Source organism: Falco naumanni, chromosome 4 (genome assembly GCF_017639655.2).
Source record: "Falco naumanni isolate bFalNau1 chromosome 4, bFalNau1.pat, whole genome shotgun sequence".
Lineage (NCBI taxonomy): Eukaryota > Metazoa > Chordata > Aves > Falconiformes > Falconidae > Falco > Falco naumanni.
The window spans coordinates 50,378,210-50,399,295 of NC_054057.1; the positions used below are offsets into that span (position 1 = coordinate 50,378,210).

The 21,086-nt window shown below is 41.2% G+C and overlaps 1 protein-coding gene across 1 annotated transcript in view; it reads left to right on the forward strand.

The window, feature by feature from the left end:
- The first annotated feature begins 6,126 nt into the window (after positions 1-6,126).
- The window catches only part of ADARB2 (adenosine deaminase RNA specific B2 (inactive)), a 321,699-nt gene continuing 306,739 nt past the window's right edge, over positions 6,127-21,086 (forward strand). Inside the window, exon 1 of the mRNA XM_040593240.1 lies at positions 6,127-6,500. Coding sequence (XP_040449174.1) covers positions 6,401-6,500 — 100 coding nt within the window. The 5' untranslated portion in view covers positions 6,127-6,400. The remainder of the gene's footprint in view (positions 6,501-21,086) is intronic.

A 21,086-nucleotide genomic window follows, 5' to 3' on the forward strand; every position in this document is an offset into this window, starting at 1 on the left:
AGTATTTTTCAGTACTGCCTTATTTCTGTACAATGCAGTTACTGCATGATTACTCTATAAAACATTTTTAGAGTCCCTGAGAAGTTGGTTAAGGTTTCTCATGACATAGGCTAGCAGCATTCATTTTAAAAGATGGTAGAGTCTTTCATCAAAAATTTTGGAAGTCTTTGTAAACCACGTGACTGCTAGGGGGAGAATTTACTAATTGTTTAACTTTTGGAAGATTTCCAAACTGAAAAGATAAGGGGAGCAAGTATATTGTATGCAAACAGCCCCTGGTCACTTTAGCTTTCCTTAATCCCTGTGGTATTTGCATCTGTATTTTACTGATGAAAAAGCCATCAGCACAGAAAAATTAAGGTCTTCATTTTTAAGCCTGGTCACTGTTTTGCACAATCCTCTTCTCAGGTGATGGATTTCCCAGTCTGAGGCAACTGCATGATGAGGGTGATGCTGCAGTCCAATCTCTTGGGAAATCCTTGCAGACGTCCACCCAGAGAGGTGAGCTGGGGCCACAGTGGCACCCCTGCACCCCTGCCCCACTGAGGGCTGACCAGGTGCCCCTCTCCTCTGCCTGTGGGTGCTGCCAGAGCCAGGCAGTGCTGGTCTGTGCCACTGCCCTTGGCTGGTGCCGGAATGGGCACCGGGCAAACTGGGCTGCAGTTCCTTGCACTGAACAGCCATGCTGCAGCATGGGGAGCTTTCCCCCAGCAGATTCATTGTTTTAAATGGTTTATTAAAATAATGTAGAAGGACTATAACGACTTTTCAGCTTTTCAGTATTTCAATATTACAGAGTGAATATTTAATCATTTAAAAATAATAATAACTAGCTGTTGCACCTTGATGCATTTTCAAGTGCTTAAAGGAAAAGTGTATTTGATTACCTGCCTGCATACTGGGACACTGGGGCACAGGAAGAGTCTGGTCAGTGGAGGCCTTATGGAAGGTCTGTATATGAACAAACCGACTATGACCAGTTGTGGCCAGGACCGAAACATCTGAAGGGAAAATCAGGTTTCAGACATCCCTGCTTTGGGGATACTTTCATTCCCCTGTTTGGTTTAGTGTATTACAAACACAAGAAATCCTATTAAAATCAAAACTGTTTCTAGTGATGAGCTGTATCTCTGGTCACCTCAAGAGTCAGAGCTGCTGAGTTATATTTTCATATGCCCATCCAAACATCTTTCAGAAGAGTTTTGTTTCATCCCCAGTGACTGCTGCTGGTTTCTGTGGTATATACAGACTTACTAATTACAATGATTTGCAGTCTTTGGCATCTAGGTATTTTCCCCATTAAAGTTACTATTGTCTGAGCAGCTTTGAAATATTTACCTCATGCTCATCACGGAGTTGGACGTCGCTTGTTGCTGGCATGTTGCACAGAGAACCCCCATCAGAATAGATGTGGGGCCTGGAAGAAATGAGGGGAAGAGGAGGAGCTTCTCCTGTGGGAGATGAAACTTGGCTGCTGTGGCTTTCCCATAGCAGGGAGTGTATTGCATCCCAAATTCCTTCTGTTCTGTTGTAGTTCAATGAAGAGGGAAAATCCTTTTAGCATTGTCCCGCTATCCAATGCCACAGCATTACCCAGATGGGCTATTTCATGTGCAATAATACGCAAAGCAGACAGGAAGACCTGTCTGCAGTAAGGCGTTTTGCTGGCAAACTTGATACACTGAATATGGATCTATACCCTCATTGCTTCATCACCACCCTGTGATGTTTGGCCCCAAAGCTAAAGAGGCTGTTGCTGAAATAGCCACACTGACAGCTCCTTGTAAGTAGGGCAAGAGTGGATTAGTGCAGGCATTTTGCGGCAGAAGGCTCTGGAGTCTCACCTGTGCAGCCACACGTTTGCATTCATGTCCTGCTTTAATGCCCTTGAGCATCTTTTATCTTCCAAATTTTAAGGGCCTTATTTTTTTTCTCTCTACCTGTGCAGACAGGAGGGAGAAAAAGTAAGCAGAAATGGGGAGGATGGGAGAAAAATAAAGGGTGGCTGCTACATCCCTTTGCCAACTCAGGAGCCTATAGGGCACGTCTGCTCCCAAGCAGCAAATTAGAAAGGTCTCTACCATGTCCTGCTGCTCTCAGCATCCACAGCTCGTTAAGGAAGGGACAGTGCAGCTGGAAACTGGGGAATACGGCAGCCAGATGGCCTCTTCTTCAAGGGTTTGTGCATATTCTGGGAAGTGCAGAGTCTGGAGCTTGCTTCTCCCATTTGCTGTGCTGCTCACCAGGACCCTTTTTGTTCTGGCAGGATCAGCCCCTGCAAATGCTGCAATACTGTTGTGGAACATCCTTGGTACATCCTAGATGCTCAGGGTCATTTTACATATTTGCATTTCTGTAAGTTCTATGTAGCATTATTTATTTTTTTTAAATCATTTCACCTGCAATTTTTGTGATAACATGTCATTGAAAATCAAGTTACTCCAACTTTCAGAAAAACAGAGGGATAAAGAAAAAACAGATTTCATATTGATTTTACTTCATCTAAATATGTTTGTACAGAAAAAGTACTGGCCACCCATAATACTCATGGGGTTACTATTCAGATTTGGATAACTGTTCCAAAGATTTATTCCTCAAGTTGCTTATCTGAAGTCCTTAACTGAAATAAGGGTGGGCTCCTTTTTTTCTTCAGCCATTTTCATTTTTCTCCATTTCTGTTGATTACTAACTCTACACTATATTGCTTAGGCATAGAAATTTAAATGGTAATGTATAATTAAGGTGTGCAACCTGGCATCCAGTTTCACACTCTCTTTCCCCGTCATACTCTCATGGTCACCATCACTCTTCCAGTTAATAAACTATTTGAACTGCCCTTCAGCTCTCCTCTTTGGAGAGAACCTGAGCGAAGTGAATTGTCACAAATCCTGCAAAGCCTGGACTCCTTGCTTGGGTACCTCCAGTGCTGAGAGAGATCTGTCTATCTCACAAGAACAGCAATATAGGTTTTGATGTACTGGCTGAGATCAGCAGTTGTGATGGGTCACGAGAGGAGTCCCAGCTCCCCAGACAGAACAGGGAAGAGTATTTCACATCAGGACTCACACCTTAAGCCCTCCTGCCTGTCTGATTCGCCTAGGCCTGAGCAGGTGGCTGTGCATTGGTGTGCTGTGCGTTTCTTCACGGGCTGTAAGCCAAGGTGTGTGAAGTTATTGCCTTTAGAACAATCTGAAATACTTCAGCTTGAAGGTAATAAACAAAACAACCTCCATAGCCAGGTCCATGCAGATGGGAGAAGTCCTAAGCTCCTTTACTTAACAAAAAGGAGCATGAAATATCAGGAATGATCATTACCAGGGCACTCAGGAACAACCGTAATTTCTGTGGGGTGGTAAGGTTATCAGGTGCATTGGCCATTAGTAGACATAAGCATGTAACTGAAAGCCAGCTAGTCTTATTTTATAATTTAGCTTTTTTCCCACCTTGTTGATACTGCTTTCTTTTATTTCCTAGACTAAGTTTATGCCACTTTACCATAGTGCTTGAAATCATATACCTGTTTGCCTGGGAGGAGAGACAGACCCATTTGTGTGGGACTGGTAACCTTGTATTTAAGTTAAAAAAGGGTGTTGAAACAGGGGATGTCACTGGGTGAAGAAGCTGACTCCTTCCATTACTGAGAACAAGAGGAATAAGTACCACACATTCCTTAAATAGGAATCCTATTGACTTTGCAGCTGGGCAGTATAAAAAATGACAGCCCTTCACCTCTCCTCGTAGCCAAGGGGACACCTTCCACCAACATGACTTCAGCTGTCTTCATGCCTTCACCAGTCCTGCAACCAGGCTAGGAGGGAGCTATACTACCAGTAGAGCTCAGCTGTTGCTGTTGGCTTGCTGATGCCGTGCCTATGCCTAGAACTGAAAAGCAGTTCAATGAAATTGTTAGCGCTGAATGATAGTTTCTGAGAATCGGTGGCTTTTTGGGTTGGGTTGGTAGCACGACTTCTCTAGGGACTGGCAACGCCAATCTATCTTCTTAGCACCTCAGATTCCAGTAATTTTAAGAATATAACAAAATGTTATCAAAAAGAAAGTCTTCAGAAACTTTAATGAACGTGTTAAGCTTGAAGCCACTCCTAAAAATGAATGAACGTTCCAGGATGCTTATTTTCTTTCTAATTGGATCTTGCTTCTCTGTTAGATCCCTAATGGATAGAACACAGATTGGTACTGAAGCATAGAAGACACTTTTCTAAATGTGGCTTCTAAATTGAGTGACTTAAATTGCAGACTGGTCAGAAGTTTGATGTGCAGCTGAATGTGAGCTGGGTTTTGTGGTAGCATTACTACCTCACACACAGCTACAAGATTTTGCCATGTTAATAAATGAGGGTCAGCGGTGGTCAGGACAACAGAAACTAGAAGGAAAAGGGGAGAAAAGTTAAAGGCTGAAGGCTCAAACGAAAAACAAAAAATAGTGATCACCTCTCTGTTTTCCTGCAGACCTGTTTTTCTCCCTGAAACAGAAGCAATTTAAAGAGGTGTTTACTTAAGCTACATAGCAGTTGAAAGGTTTGATTCTTTTGGGTGATGTGTATGTTATAAAAAGAAATCCAGCCAGTAACCTGTAAAAGGTAGGCATGTAAAAATCTACTTTCACACAGGGCTTCCTGAATTACATCTGACATTCAAGCCATGTGGGTCAGAATTCACAGGCTCCCCAGCCTTAGCTGGTAAGGTAGGGAAGGCAGTTCCCCCCTGTGCTCTGTGCTGTGCCACATAGCTGGAAGTGAGCGTACATAGGGCCCTCTTACCATACGCAACCTGCTTCGTGAAGGGTGGGCTCCAAGAGGTGACATCACCTTGTCACGTTTGTGTTATCCAAACCCTGGTTTAATGAGCACTTTTAGAGACTTTCATGGAAATATTTTTGTTTATTTAATTTGAAAATCTGTGCAATGTGTAGCTCTGCCTCATCCAAAAATGACAGAGGCCTAAAACTGCCAAACACAGAGGGTTTCTAATAGCTGGGAGAGTTGCAGTGGAAGTGCTTAGCAGCAGGAGCTGGGTAACCTACATTCCAGCAAGAGGAAGTTTTAGATTAAAGGAGTTCTGATAAACAGGGGTTTACTGCGCTCCTCCAGCCAACTACAAATGCAGTAAGCACTAATGATGACATTAATTATTTAGCATGACTTTTTCTTGATATTCCTCTGTTTTCCATCTGCTGCGTAGGTTTCCAGATTCGTAATTTTAAGTTAGATAATAACTAAGGAGGACAGAGTGCAGAAACAGTAGGTCCCTTGTAACTTAACGCAGTATCTTATCTGTTGCATATCTGGGCTTTTTGTAATGAACGTGTAATGCTTTGTAGCCAAGCTTTTCCTAGGAATGCTGCTGTCATCTTTCCTCTCTGTAAAAGCCCCTCTGCTCCCGACACTTTAATTGCACAGTTGCCTAAATGAGGCACTGCGGAATGTTAATGTATGAGTGAGCGACAACACACTCCTCTTTTCACAGAGCTTTTGCCCTTGGTCCTGAATTTAGCAGAGCACGTACCTGAAAAATAACCGGAGATTCAAGGGGAATCGCTACACTTATCCGCTTGCATAAGGTTTGTTGACACAGGGATCCTTCAACAGAAACTCATACTCTTTCCCTGGGAATAATAAGCAACGCAATTAGTGAACTAGCTACTAAGTGTGTGGCTGGGGAAGACAGCAGCGGCATTTCTGTATTTCTGGAAGCAGTGTTCAGTGTCCACATGGTCTAAAACAGAAGAGGGGGAAAACAAGGAATGGGGGGTGGGGGGGGTGGGGGGGGAGCAAAAAAGAAAACCAGAAAAGGCTTGAAATCCAGCCTGCAGCCTCCCTTCTTGCAAGCTGCCCCTCCGGCTTCTCCCAGGCAGGCGGCAGGATGCTGTCGGTCCCTGCGGGGCCGTTCTCCCTCGCGTTCTCCCGGGTGCCGGGCACAGCCGGCCGCCCAGGGGGAGCGGGGCTGGGGGGCGAGGGCTGGCGGAGCTGATGTCAGAGCAGGGCGGCGGGAGCGATTGGGCTGCGGGAGACTTTGCAGCAGCAAATCCGCCCCCCTCGCCTCCCCCCACCACCCTCCACCCCCCACCCCCGCACCGTTGGCTTCAAAGCGGCCGGTGCCCAGCAACTCGCAGCGGTGCAAAAAGTGGGCGCGGGGCCGGCAGAGCCGCCCCCGGGCATCGCCCCGGCCGGGCCCGGCACGTCGGGGCGGAGGCGCGACCCCTCGCCGTGAGCGCTGGGCAGCGCCGAGCAGCCGGCCCTACCCACCGCGCTATAAAAGCCGCCTCCAGAAAGAGGAGAAACTCCGCGGGAGGAAAACATCTCGCTGCCGTGCCGTGCCGTGCCGTGCCGTGCCGTGCCGTGCCGTGCCGTGCCGTGCCGTGCCGCGCCGCTGAAGTACGGGCATGACATCCGTCCTGGGCAGCAGCAGGGCGTCGGGAGGGCCAAGCGGGCAGCTGAAATGCAAGTCCAAGAGAAGGAGGAGGAGGAGATCAAAGAGGAAAGGTAAGGGAATTTTCACCTTTGGCTTTTTTCTTCTCCCGCTCTCTGCCGGTCTCCCGCACGACACCGGCTGCTCCTGTTTTTATTGTCTGGGCATGGCGCACCGGCACCGGCCCTGCCGCTGCCCCGACGGCCGGTGCGGGGCGGGCGGCCCCTTCCCCGCTGCGCCACCGGCGGGGTCCGGCCGGAGACCGGAGGGGCCGCGGCTCTGCCCCGCGGGCGGGTCCTCTCCGCCCCCTCCCCTCCGTTTGGGGCTGAGGCCGAACCCCCGCGGGGGTGCCGGCGGGCGGGGGCTCGGTGGGCTCTGTCCGGGGCTGCGCGGCGGAGCCGTCCGGGGGCTCCGCGGCCCCGGCCCCCGCCGCCCCCGCGCCCGCCGGCCGGGCCCCTGGCAGGGCAGAGCCCCCCGGGGCAGCGCGCAGCCCGGCCGGCGGGCCGCCCCCCGCAGCTACCTCTTCTTGTCTTTTTGTAGATCAGGTCTACCGAGTTCGGCTGTCTCGGTGCTGTCCCCCTTCCCGGAGCGACCTTCCTTAGGAAGGCGCTACTTGCCCTAAGCACGGAAAGTGAAGCTACAGGGTGTCATTGCGAACGGGGACTGTGCCCTGGATAAAAGCTCCTCGCAAGGCTGTCCTGTTTCCCCTCCCGTAGAAGGGATGACACACTACTGCCGGGTTTTTGACGTTTTGCCTGCAAAAGCTGAAGTTAACAGGCTGTGAACACTTTAAAGTGAAATAAAGGGACAGGCGAAGCAGGGTGCCGAGGGTGCCCAGCCGCAAGGCGCTTCATTGCGGAGGCGCCAACTCCAGGTGCTTCCCTAGGCAGTAAATAGCATCTAAGCTGGAATTGTCATCATTGTGCGGGACTAACACAAGTTTTAGCTAGCAGGTCAACTCGGGCTGAATATGCTATATCTTCTGCTGATTTTAGAAAACCTGATTGTAGGTGCCATTAGCTACGTGTCTTTTAATTATTGATTACGGTAAAGCCGGTAGGCGCAGTAGTTGGTAACTTTTTAGAAAGGTGTCAGAGCAGCCTTTGTCTAGTAGCTGGTCAAATGCTCCATGCTAGACTGTCTCATTGGACTGTCACTGTTTTAACTTTCATCTCTGAACTCTATCTATTCAAAATCACAGTAACAAATGGTGACCTGGCCACACGTGAAAACAGCCATGCAGATGTATCAGGACTTCGAGTAGGGGTGTAACCTTGACTGTTACCCTGTGTCTTTAGCAGACACCTGGTCTCTGTTACTCTCTGTTACAGAATTAATTTAAAACACTTAAGTGAAGAGACACCTTCTGTACTCGGTCTCTTTACATCTGCTTGTGCTGAAGTTGTGCTCTGCAGACTTCTTTATGCTGTATTTAATCTAGCAAAACTACTTTTTTAGGGACATGCAAACTTAGTCTAGCTTTAGCGTCCCTGCACTTGGCCAAGAGGAAAGAGTAACCCATTAACCGATGCAATGGAGAAAAACTGCTTTGTTGTAAATCATAAGTGTTAATTTTGTTTCTAAAAAGCAGAAAAAAGTGAGTCTTTCAATAAGACTTTTCTGATGTGTCCTTTGTTGCTCTATGTTTTGCCAAAATAAGTTGGAAATTGAATGTCTTTAAAAACCCACAAAAACTTCCTAAACAATAACTTGGTAGATGGCAGCTATTTGCAAAATACACAGCTGGAGGTTGATGGCATTCTGGAAGGTGCTTGGCTGACCAATATCAATAAGAATGCACTTGAAAGGCTCATTTTTTTTTATTTTTTTATTCCTCCAAATGTGCTACTGCAGCCACTTTCCAAATAATGTAGTTGGTTAGTACACTAATTATGGGGAACAATGCTTGTGTTCTTGTGATTTTGATTTTATTTTGTCATCACAGTATATATTCATAAAAATACACATTCCTGTAAATTTGTGCAGGCAAAAAATGCATGTAACTTCAGGCATGCCCAGTATAAAACCTGTTGGATTTTACTATTATGGTAGTTTATTTACTGATCATCTATTTCTGTGTCTTTTTTTGGTGGTGTCTAAAGCGAAGGTGTTGTTTAAAAAACTGACTATCCTGGAGACTGGTCAAGAAAATGTTTATTAGGCTCATAAATTACTACGCCTTTATGAGAATGAATATGGGCTCCACTATTTTGCAGGTTTGATCTGTTTAATAGATTGTGAAAAATCCTTGTAGCGAATTACATCAAAGACACTGGCCTTTAACTATTCTCCAGCACATATTTTGTTGTTTATAGCAAGAATACTTTTAGTAGATGCTTTAAAGTCTGTAATTACACACATATGTTTACACACACAGAGATACCTGTGGACCCATGTAGCCAAAAAATAAATAAATCACTGTAGACTTAAATTTAAACTGAGCATTAATCAGAGCAAGGAAATGAAATTCTCTGTCACATCCCCACTCCTTCAGAAGATGGACTCAAGAAATTACTTATACAACTTAATATATTTTATTACACGTTACATATGAACTATGCTTAAAATAAGGTTGAGACATTGCCTGATAGAATATCTAGGAATGTGTAGCAGTAGAAGTAAATATTATTTTCTATTTAATAGCGTCATTTTTCCTCTTCTGATTTTCTTTCTGTGTTTTCAGTCATATTTTTGTCCTGGTTAGTGTGAATTCTAAATTAGTGTGTCTGGCTATAACACTTTACTCCATTTCTTTTGCACCTGAATGTTTGGTTTTAGGAGTTTCCTGGGGGCAGAAAGCAAGTTCAAGTAAGGAAAGCAAACAGTGTTCTCTGAATAGCGGAATTTCCCTGTGCATTTAGGCTAAAAAACAATAAAAATTTGCTGAAAGAGAGAGAGAATTTCCATATATGCAAACTGAACACTGAAAAGTGTAGGACACTGAGTGTGATTCCAGTGTACAATAACATTGTCCAATAATTAATTTGCATGCATCTTATTTTTGCGCTTGTGAAATCCAGCAACCCTGTCAGTATAAAGATCCTGCCTTGAAGACTGAACGTTGAATGTCCATGCAATGAATATCACATTGCAAACATAGATTTCATTCAGTTTCACACTACACTCACAAAGTGTGTTAAAAAGCTAAAATGTGAATATTCATAACCATTTATTAAATTAGTATAGGTAGGAATATTTTCATTGTCTTTTAGAAAATAAGTATGTTAACTCCCAGTGGGAAGTAAAAATCTTAGTTTCTCAAAGACTTAATGAAAAATAAATATGGATGCTTGCCAGATTGTCTGCATAGTAATTGTGTGTAAAAGCATTAATACGTATTTTATGTTTTTCTCTGTTTAATCTGCGTGTATAAAATGAGTAGATGTTAGAAAACTATGCCTAATAATTTAGAGAAATCCACTGAAAATTTTTAGGCTTTATAAAAAGTTACTGTATTTGTGGGTTCTTGTTGTTTTTCATCCAGGGCTCTGGAGTATGACAAAGCACTGGCAGAATTCAGCACAGTGGCCTCGGCACGATTTGTGCAGATTTTATAGCCTGTGGTATAGATTTTGAAAAGGAGGCTTGTTTTCTGAGATAAATGATTACAAGCAGACCAAACAAAAGCAGAGTTGCCTTTTAGTGATAATACTAAAAAGGCCACACTTCAGCAGCCTCCGGCAACTTCTTAGAAATCAACATATAGAAAGTTAGTGTGAAATGGGTGATTGGAGGTATGCCCCTTCTGGGTTATTTTACACTATAAGACAACAAATAAGCCACCTTATTTGTAATGACATTTTATAGAGCTAGCAATTAAAGTTAATTACTGGAAACGGGAGGGAATATGGTATCCCTGATGTGGTGGAAAGCATGGCTGGGGTTGCTGCTGGTACAATAGGACACGAAACAAAAGTTGACAGAATAAACTAAATAAAGGCAGCAAGCGGGTGAGAGAGGCAAAATGATTGTGAAATGAAATTCCATGAAAAATTAATGAAATAGAAAGATTGTGCTGAGAACGGAGGGAGGAAACCAGCTTGGTTCTTCATCATCCTGCAATGCCAAAGTAATAAATGAGCGTGTTTCATCTTGGCGAGGTTCAGGGACACAACTCCTTCCCCACAACAGGATTGTGCCGTGCTTCAGGATGTGTTCCGCTTATCTCATCCCCTGACAGCTCGAGAGGAAGGGACTGGATTTAGTGATAAAATTAAATTGATTAAACCTTTATCCATCATTTAATTTGGTACCTTTCTTTTTTTCTTTTCTTTTTTACTGTTACCTCCAATTTCTAGTGATCCATGTAATGACAGCAATTTGAGATAGCATCAAGGACATTAGCTACGATGACTGAACTTAAATTTAGAATAAAAATATGGGATTCATGAGTCCATATCTAAATAGCAAGTGATTGGGTTATAGCAGAGTTGTATCTACCTAGCAACAGCACGTAAGTGTGAGGACAATAAAATGGCGCATTTTACTTTCAGAGGGAATAAAATATATCAACTTTTATCTCAAAATATTAATTATGTAAGTATAAAAACCACTGATATAAATATTGACCATCTCTTACATGAGCAAGGACTTATATAGCCATTTTTGCCTTTTTGAACACAGAAATTAAGTCAGATATTTTGCTTTTTTCAGTGGTGATGCAGAAGTGTATAAAGCTAGTGGCAAAGTATTCATACTGTTGGAAATTGCTTCATATTGCTTAAAATTTTGTAGCTTCTCCTTGGTGATTTGGGTAGGGAAATTCTCCCATAAGGTGAGAGCTTTGCTTACAAATTCCAGTTTAAGTGGTATTAATGGAGTTTTCAAAAGATTTAACGGCATCTCTTTTGAAGGGATACCCTACAAATGGGAAACACTACACTAAAAATTAAAGATCAGATGAAACTGCCTTATGAAATATTGAAGTAACCAAAGGTCTGCGCAAACTGTTTTCTTAGGTTCCTTTAATGCACTTTAGGTTAGCAAGGTGCATTAAAAATGCCAACATTAAAATGTCTGTCTGATCTCTGTTAATTGTACTACTTTTGAATTACTGCTGGCCAATATTGTATATGTTTTGCAAGTAGTAATGAACCTGAATTGATCCCTGTGTTTACAGCTAACTATCTCTACAACCTTTCAGGCAGTTTACCGTTTTTTCCATGTAAACTATTAGTTATCCAGACAAAAAAAGCTGATACGCATCAGTAGATAAAACATTCTCAAGGCATCTGTGATGAACTTGATGTTTTCTGTGTAAAACAGCCCGTTTTGCTTGCGAATTATTGAAGTTCCAGTAGTAAAACGAAGTGCTTACCTTTCCGCTCTAGCCGACCTTTGTTCCCAGCTATATGAATTTGAAATGAAGCAGCGAACCCAGAGGAGTTTTAACAGCACATTGTGATATATAATATATTAAAAAGACTGCTTTCTTAACTGGTGGAAGCAGCTTGTCAACCCATACTAATAGGCAACCCTCTCCGAGTCGTAAAATAATCAAATTTAATGCTATAACAGAAAGCATTAAATGGATGGTGTTATCACCTTTCAGTCAGTCTAGAATTTCTTACTACGTATGATAGGTTTGAAATATGAAGGTGTATGTTTGGGTTCTGAATTAACAATACCCACTTTGAACTAAGGACTGGACATCGCCATGGATGGTTTAATGAAAATCTCTGTTAAATAAAGCGTGATAACAGGGGAAGCACAGAGCAGGGCAGAGTGCGTGAAGAGCAGCGTGGCTAATATTGAAGATATTACAGTGTCGTTAATGAATTAAAGGTTTATTTTCGCTGGGTATATTCTGTTTCATTCTGGCTTTACTCGCTCCAAAAGGAGTACTAGAAATAGTGAGGATTCAGAAACATATGGCAATATGGGATTAGAGATGTGTAAAATTTCAGTAGAAGAAAATTGTTAAGATTTATATTGTTACTTTGGCGATAAGAAAGAAAACAGCAGAATTATATTAAAGAAGGAAAGATTTTTAAGAAGGTAAACAGGCTACTCTGATTTATTTCGGATTCTTTTATTCACAAAAACGGGGGCCTTTAAGGAAACAGAATTTCAGCATGTTTAATAGGAGTGAAAGGACTTTTTCTGTTGATACAGTGTGTAGCTGGCCTGGGAAATACGTTCATTCAAGCTATGGAAAAACAGAACTTATGTGTGCATAGGGAGTTGAGTTATTTGATTAGCTCAGCTGAGACTAACGTTAGAAAGTTTGCTGCTCGCTTCAGTGGATGTAGGCTTGGCCTTTAGGTAGGATACATTAAGAAGGATTTGGGTTTTTTAATATGAGATATGAATCCTCTTTTTCAGGAAAATATCTGATTTCTGACTCACTTGGATTACATGGGAAGGTGATTTGTAGGCAGTTTAATCGCTCCTGTTCACTGTGAGGCTTGTTGTACTCTCCTGTTGTCACAGCTGAAGCTGTAGCACGGCAGTTCAGGAGGTGCCTTTCTGCTTGGCTTCGCGGCAGTGGTAATGTGCATCCCTCCGCCCGTGTGCCTCCCAAAACCGGGAACACAGCTGTGAGGAAGGCAGGCGCATTTCCTTGGAATATTCCTGATGGCTTTTTAAGTCGCCTTCCTCTCTGTTCCCACTCAACGCCCTGCATGATGTATGTAAAAAGAGACTGAAGTTGAGACTGATTCCCAGTCTCTTACTTTGATGCTGTAGTGAGGTTAGGAGGATAACGACCTGTTTCTTATTCCCTTGCAAAAAGAAACAAAAGAGTGGCATAAAAGGGGGTACAGACAAACTTTAAAAGTGCAATGATTTGTTAAGCAGAAAAAAAGCAGTTACTGGCATGACTGCTTGTGCATCATCATCAGATGAATATTGTGTAGTAGGAGATTACCCCTGCAAACCAATAGTCTGTCTTTGTGAAAGTGTTCCTGCTGGGTGAGGTTTTGGTCCCAGTGCTGTACCAACTATTGAATCTGATTTTGGAGGTGTGCCACTTGCGAGTGCTGTTTCTGAAACCACCAGTTCTGGTGGCGTTTTATGTGCGGTTCAGGGCTGAGGAATGGGCAGTAAGTAGATCTCAGCAAAATACTTCATGTTAAAGTGTGATATTCCCCCCCCCCCTTTTTTTTTACATTATCTTTGTTCCTTATAAGAGAAATGGTGCTCAAAATTATTAGCAGAGTCACTTTTCTCTAACTGCTAATGAAACATCAGCATGAAGAGTCAAAGCTGCTGGGAGGAGTGGGGAGAAATAAGTACAAATTGACAGATCTTTTACCTCCATCTCCATAGAAGAAAACTTACAACTAATTTTATGCAATTGCCCGCTTCTTGCCACTTCTCAGAGACTGTGACTATTTAAGGAATAAATAGTGGGGTTTAACAAATGCAAAATGACAGCTTTCAAGCCAATTCTAATAATGTATTACCTTTGCATAAGGCCTGCTGCTGCTGCCCCTACTCCCAGTAAAACTGAAATTGAAACTTCCCAGCATGAGTCAGGGTGGCAGAACTATGCTCCTATATACATGTGCCCGTGCCTTAATATATATGTACATATATATATATTTTTGTATGGAATATAAACTTTTGCTTCACTTGTCTAGTAGTATTAAATGAATGACTACAATAAACTCCAAGTTATATTAGACAAAGGGTCTTTAAGCCTGTAGAGTCCAAAAATATTTACACAAGGGATTTTTGTATTACATTGAAGTATTTTTAGAGATGTAAAAAAATACGTTTGTATAATTTGTGTGTTTATACACATCCATCTGTATGTGTTGTATAAACTTGTAATTTTAAAAATATGTGTATAAACATTCTCATAATATTTGTGTATGATCTTCCTCTATGTAATACTGATGGTCTTACAGACAAATCACAAGACAGAACTGAACAAGGACTATAACATTATTTTTTTTAGAGTGAGAAAAAAAAAAACAAATGAAAGAAACCTCTTATAAGTGAGATTTTAAAAGGGTGGTTCTATGTTCTATATTTGTAGGTATGTTTTTTGAGTAACTAAGTAATTCAGAATGCTGAAGACAGATGCTTATGTCAGGAAGCACCTGAACCTTTACCAAAAAGGTGGATTTGGGCTTAAGTTTCTTTGTGTGCTGATCTTTCTCCAGCTGAATCTTATGGAAGAACCGACATAACTGGGAGCAGAAGCCAACCCTGAGCTTGTGCTCTGTATTACATCCATGCCAGCAGCCCTGCCACAAACCGCCAGGCAAAATGCCTATGGATTCTTGAACAATATTTAACTGAAATTAGCTTTCATTAGCTGATTTCCAGGTTGTAATTTTGCTCCCTCATACCAATGGTGAATTGCTATTTGCATGTCAGTATGAAGGGTGATTTGGGGAGTCAAGGGGCAGAGCCGCAGTGGTCTGTCTTTCTTCCATTGTTGAGCAGCACAGATGGTAATTAAATTGGAGCTCAGCTCTTGCTGCTCCTAAATTTAGGAGTTTAAAAGAAACCATACAAAAAAGGGAATGTTTTCTAATATCACTGACAGCAGGTCTCCTCCAGCTGCAACTGCTGCAAAGATTATTGATTGATCTGTGTTTATAATTTATTTATGCTAAAGCATCTGATGTGTGTCTGTAAAATCTGTTTCTAAAATAAAGATACTTGACTCATTTTCAGTTCATGTTTATAATGGCCAGTTTTTACAGCTGTGTGACAGAGGTTTGCTTTACCTGGTGCTGTGCCCACAAGGAGCACTTTTTGTGCCTTCTGCTAGAATCCATAAGCACAAGTCATTCGATCCTTTTTTTTTTTTTTTTTTTTAAGAAAAAGAAAAAAGTTTCACTGCAAATCCTTTAGATTTCATACACAGAAAGAGGGAATATACAGTACTCAAGCATAAATGTGAAGCATTTTGGTTCTGCCAGCACAAGCCAAAAGCTAGTCTTTCTAGGTTAACTCATATGCTGCCAATAATACTTTTAAAATGAGACTTTATTTCTGCATTTGTTTTGCTAAAAAAAAACAAACTGAAGAATTTTGGAATCTTTGCACGGTATAATACAAGGTGTGAAATGTAAGGTAAAAACAGGCAGTGAGATACCAACAGTGCCAGTTACCAGAAGATGGTTATTAGGTGTCAAAAAAAAAAATGTACACTGGTTTTGATTAGTCAGAAATGAAACTGCCTTTTTCAGTTTAGAAATGTGATTAGTAATAGAAGTAGTTTAACAGAACACTGCTTTATAGATCAGTTAGCTCAGGCACATCTTTAGGCAGGTGATACATTCTGCTTAAATGAGGTAAGAAACCATAGACAAAGAAGTTTTGGCAGATTTTCCTGAAGGCTACCAGTGAATTCCTTATTAAATTTATACTTTCATGATGTAATGCACATTAGACTATTTTCCCTGCCAGTGATGAAGATCATTCTTTTTAGATAATTCCAACTCACCCCAGCCAGCAAGGACTCTTATTGCCCAGAGTTAATAAAAATGCATCGGTGTAATCAGACTAGGTAGATGCTCAAAGTATTTATGAAAAGTCGTTATTAACTCTTACAGACAGAGAGAGGCCACATCCCCCCTGTTTACAGAGAGGGAAACTGAGTCAGGGCAGTTAATCGTTTGCAGAGTTAATTAGCAAGAGATACGACTTCAGGAGGCAGCAGCTCCAGTTCCAAGTATCAAAAGGAACTGTTTCTCGTTCGTACCCATCTTTTCTGTCTTTGCATCACATCGCTTAGGTCTATCATTGCAAAATACTCGTGTGACATGGCAGGTCCCTGGGAGCACCGCTCATTTCAGGGCAGACGGTGTGCCAGGCTGCATGCAGGCAGCCAGCACTCGCAGGCAGGAGCAGGTATAATCCCTGCCTGCAAGGCAGCCTGCTACAGTTGTTTGCAAAACAGTTCTGCCTGGTGGTGTTTGAAAGAGGGCTTTTTATTTACTTATCTATTTCGTGTGTAAACAAATACATGGGATCAGATTCTTCTTTGGCGTTAAATCACTTTTGCTCTTCAGTTCCTGGAGACCTTTGATTTCTGCCATGAATAGCTTGTTATACATGCTGAGGGCAAGTATTCTGTGTATCCGAGGTTATATTTAAAAGGAAACTTTCTTCAATATTAGCAGCACATTGCTGACATGTCTGTAGAATAACTCCATTTTTATAACATACATTAATGCCTTCAGATGTTATAAGAATTTGCTTATGGAATTGATTCAAACTGTTACAGATTTTTTTTAAAAAATGAGGATTCTCCTTTTAAATGAATCAATTTCAGTAGGATTAGATCGTATCTATATTTCATAACTTTCCATTAAAAATCTTAGTTACAGTGCCTACATTTGTGCCTTGCCTGTAGTTCATCAATTTTGTATATGCACGTGCTTCTTGGAAGACCAGCCGACTATTCCACTTTAGCTAAAACTACTGTAAATTGACTGTACTCTTTAACCATAAGATAATCTGACTAAAATGTGGCAGAGAATTCTAAGATGAAAAAAAGAGCCAAGCCCTGGTTTCTAAGTCCAGGAAAGAAATTCTAAAATTTAAAAACAATTTAAAAAATTCTGTTCCCTATACTTTAATTTTGCCTCAGAAAACTCGTAAGTCCTCATCTTTGAGTCTCCAAAATTAACTTAAAGCAAGAAGCAACAAATTACATGCTGCTTTGGGTCTTGTAGAGAGCTGTTTTAACGGGAGTATGAATTAAACAATATAGAAGCTGTCTCAATCTATTGTTAATGATTAAAAAGATAACCGCAAAGGCTCCAAAAAGCCAGTTGGTCTTAAAATAAAACATCATGTATGTAACACGGAAAATCCATGTGTTTATCACATATTTGCACTTTTTAAATTTGTTTCTTTCTTTACCAAAACACCCTTCTCTTTCTTCCCCTTGTTACTATCTTAAACCCATTGTTTGTATCCTCACCTACTAAAGCGGTTGTTATTCATACAAATTATGAAAATGAAAGTATATGTGAGATTGCTATCTGGATAAGACCAATAATATATCATTGAAGGTCTTTGAGGTAACGTATGGCCTTAGAACAGCAAAACCACTTGTTCGGTCTTTCTGTTGCTGCTCAGAAAAACAGTAAATAATAAGTAACAAGATCTGCATACAAATATGCAAATGTTTCAATTTTTTGTGGAATCAGAAACTGAATAAGAAGTTACTACTCTTTTCCAGAAAACTGTCTACATATAAAAATTCTTTAATGCACTTACTTGCCAGCATGTATTTCTTAGGGCTCGTTCTGTTTTAGCACGTCTAAACGTATCTTCCTGCCACATTCTGAGCTGAATAGATGTTTCGCTGACACTGGCATGTAAAGCTGGTTTCTGCGCTGTTTAGGCAGAAATAGGAGACAGCAAAAAGTAGTGGTAAGGGGCTGAGACTATTACTATAATGGCCATTATCGCAAAAGCAATGTGTGCTTCATATGCAGGCAGTTGGATGAAGAGAGTGGTTTCTTAATCTTGGTTAATCTTGTTTTCAGGTAATTTTCCTTTTGTTGGTTTGCCCCGTGCTATATTGTTTCAAATGCTGGTGTCGGGCACATACCTGTCTGCAGATGCAATCATGCACAGACCTCATACAGACAATTGACTGAATTTCCATCTGTCATTTCCCCGGGCTCCAGCAGGTATCAGTGAGTTTGTGCATTGTAGGAGAGATGATGATGACTCACTGAAACCCACATGGCAAAAAGAGACTTCTCAGTGATTGTCAGCACAAGCTTTGCATAGAGATGAAGTACAGGTGGGCAGGCACGCTAGACGAGATGAGATGCTCGCAGCACATCTGTGGCCAAAAGCATGGCTTAAGCACAGCAACAATGCAGCTCCCTGCCCAAATGCTGGAAACTGGTTTCCATCAGCCCTTTCTAGCAGACAGCTTGTCTTTGCCGAATGTTGACAACATATTACATAAATTTCCCTGCAACAGCTTGTTCCAGAAACTTTCCCCAGTAATGTAGATTAAGTTAGAATTCTGTTTTGACTGCTGTAATGCATATTCATTAGATAAAAGCCCAGACAATTACTGTTATAGTTTCACTAGCAGGTGGAGCATGTTTTAGGATTTGATGGGCATAGGATTTGCTGGAATAATCTCAGAGAAATTTAGGGGATTATTTATGTGAATGGGGGGGTGTATGAAAAGTGAGAATGTAAGCAGATTTGAAGGTGATTTCATTATGGTTTTATATTAGTTTGCTTTTACTATTTTAAATCTAGAATAAGTTCATACTTTGAACAAATGAAGTCTCTTAGTAACAAACCACACAAATAAAAGCTACCTAAGTAATATAGTTTAAAATTGTGTAGATAGTAAACAGCGGTATTTCTAAAGGAATAAAACTTTATTGCGTTCATTTCCCAAAACCAGAAAAAAAATATATTCTCTTTTCACTTGTATAATGTTCACTTTCAACCATTACGTACATTGAAGTTGTAGATTAATTTTTGTTGAGTAGGCAATATTACAGAAAATATGCATGCATCACCATTGTTGAGAATTTGTGAACAAAAGCACCATTTATTTGTTTATTTCCACTGGAAAAGAGGGAAAGGTTGAGAGCAGAATCGAGACTAAGAGAATAGGAGCCCGATCCTGTGCTGTTACATGGGAATCTTTCTTTTTCAGGTGCACCAGCCCCTGCTGCTTATGGGACCTTCATCTCATAGGTCATCCTCACATGTGAGGTCATGTTGTCTTCAGTGGAGATTGACCTTGGTAGTAATTTTTATAGGGGTTATGGTCATGCTAACTGGCACTATCAGTAGTAGTTCACTGCCAAATTAGAGTTTCAAAAAGAAAACAAGGAAGATAAAATTGCATGCTCAGGAAAGCACTTTATTTTGTCCCTGCAACACAGCATCAGAATTTCACATTAAAGGAGTTTTAAAAATATACTTGCATAGCACAGAAGTTATCAGTCTAGACTCCCCATCTGTTGAATGCCTCGTAAGTAAGAATCAGTAGCAGTTCAGTATCTGGTTTAAACAGAAATCATAATGTAAAAATGCTAATAATTTCTCTACGCTGTTTTGTTAGTAATGGAACTTCAAAGCTATGAATGCATATGTTTATATTCAATTTCTATTTATATACTTAAACACAGTCACTCTAGTACTATGCATATTAATGTGCCAATATGTGCTCCAGCAATGCGTATATTAACGGGTATGCATATTTATATAAAGGGCTGAACTCACTGGAAGTTTTGTCTTAGGCTTCATAAGAAGCTTGGCTCAAACCCTGATTTTTTTAATAAACATTGGGCAAATTTTCCAGGAATGGATTTAGTTTATAACATTGTCTTTTTGTTGTAGCTGTTTTTTGATTCTTAAGCACAAGTTTTTTACAAGCTGCATCGTTTTCACCAGCTTGTGTAGAGATATTTCTCTGTTGACAGAGCTGCTTCCATACTCCCTTTGCCATCCTCTTTTGTCTTTCTTGTTTAAGTGTGTTTTAATCATGTTTTGTAATCCCCTATGCTGTTATAACTGATTAATTAGCAAACCTTCAGTTTCAGGCTCTGAATTTTTCTCTTAGGCTCAGACCATTTATAATCTTAGCTGAAAAGACAAAATTGAACATCTGCCTTGTAATTCACCTCTTTGCATCTTGTACGCATCGTGATTATTGTTTGTTCTTTATTAAGGGTGAAATGTTACACTCTGTGTTATCTGGGCTCTTCGCCTGAAAATAAATCCATGCAGATGGGCTACAGGGAAATGGTGAAAGTCAAGGAGTCCACAACTTGCATTCTTTTATAGAAATTTTGGACCTCAGATGTCCATTTTTTCAAGAATCAACTTAGAGAAACTGTGGCTGGGAAAAGATAATGATAGATGAATTGTTTGTTTCAGAACTTTAATCAGTTTATATTTTCAAAATTTTCTTTGCAAAGGTGAGAGATAGAAACGTACATTTATTTGTGTATTTATGAAAAGTAAATAAATCCAAAATTTCATTCAATCATAGGATGCCAGAACCTATGGTTTTCAGAAAATCACATTACAAGACCTGCAGCTGTACCAACTGCTGGTGGCAGTGAAGGGACCATGCTTCTTCAGAAGTTCAGGTCTGAGCTTCCCTCAGCTCCTTGTCAAGATTTCCACATGAGGCCTGTTTTCTCAGATCTTCTGCAGGGAACATTTTTTCTCTGCTGCACTTGCTGTGCATGTGTCTTGGTATAGCCAGGTTTGACATTTCAAGAGATTGAAGGGGGATTGTGTATCCATTTGCCATTATCTATTTACAGCTGGAAATCATGGGATGGCAAACTTCCTCTCCCCCCTCACAGCGTGAAGGAATAGTGGAAGAGAAATTCTGCCAAGATGTTGTACATTTGTCAGGACAGCTAGAAAAGTGGCACATACAGTTATTTCTTTGCTTATCCAACCTTCTCTCCTAGTCACAGTCTCAAGCAACAGGCAGCAGCACAGAGAGGACTTCTTTACCCAAAAGTAAGGGGGTGTCTCCAAGTGTCACATAATTTATGCAGAAGTTGCTTGTTTCTCCTGATACCCACATGAACTTGGTCATCCGAAGGACCCTGTTCTCTTTGGCGTGAACTGGGCCAAAGTGGGGTATTAAGGCTCTTCCGTATATAATGTCTTACATTGGTTAAAGGCCTGATGGTGGTAACCAGCTGCTGGGGTTTCTTGCAAATATGCATTTCTGTTAT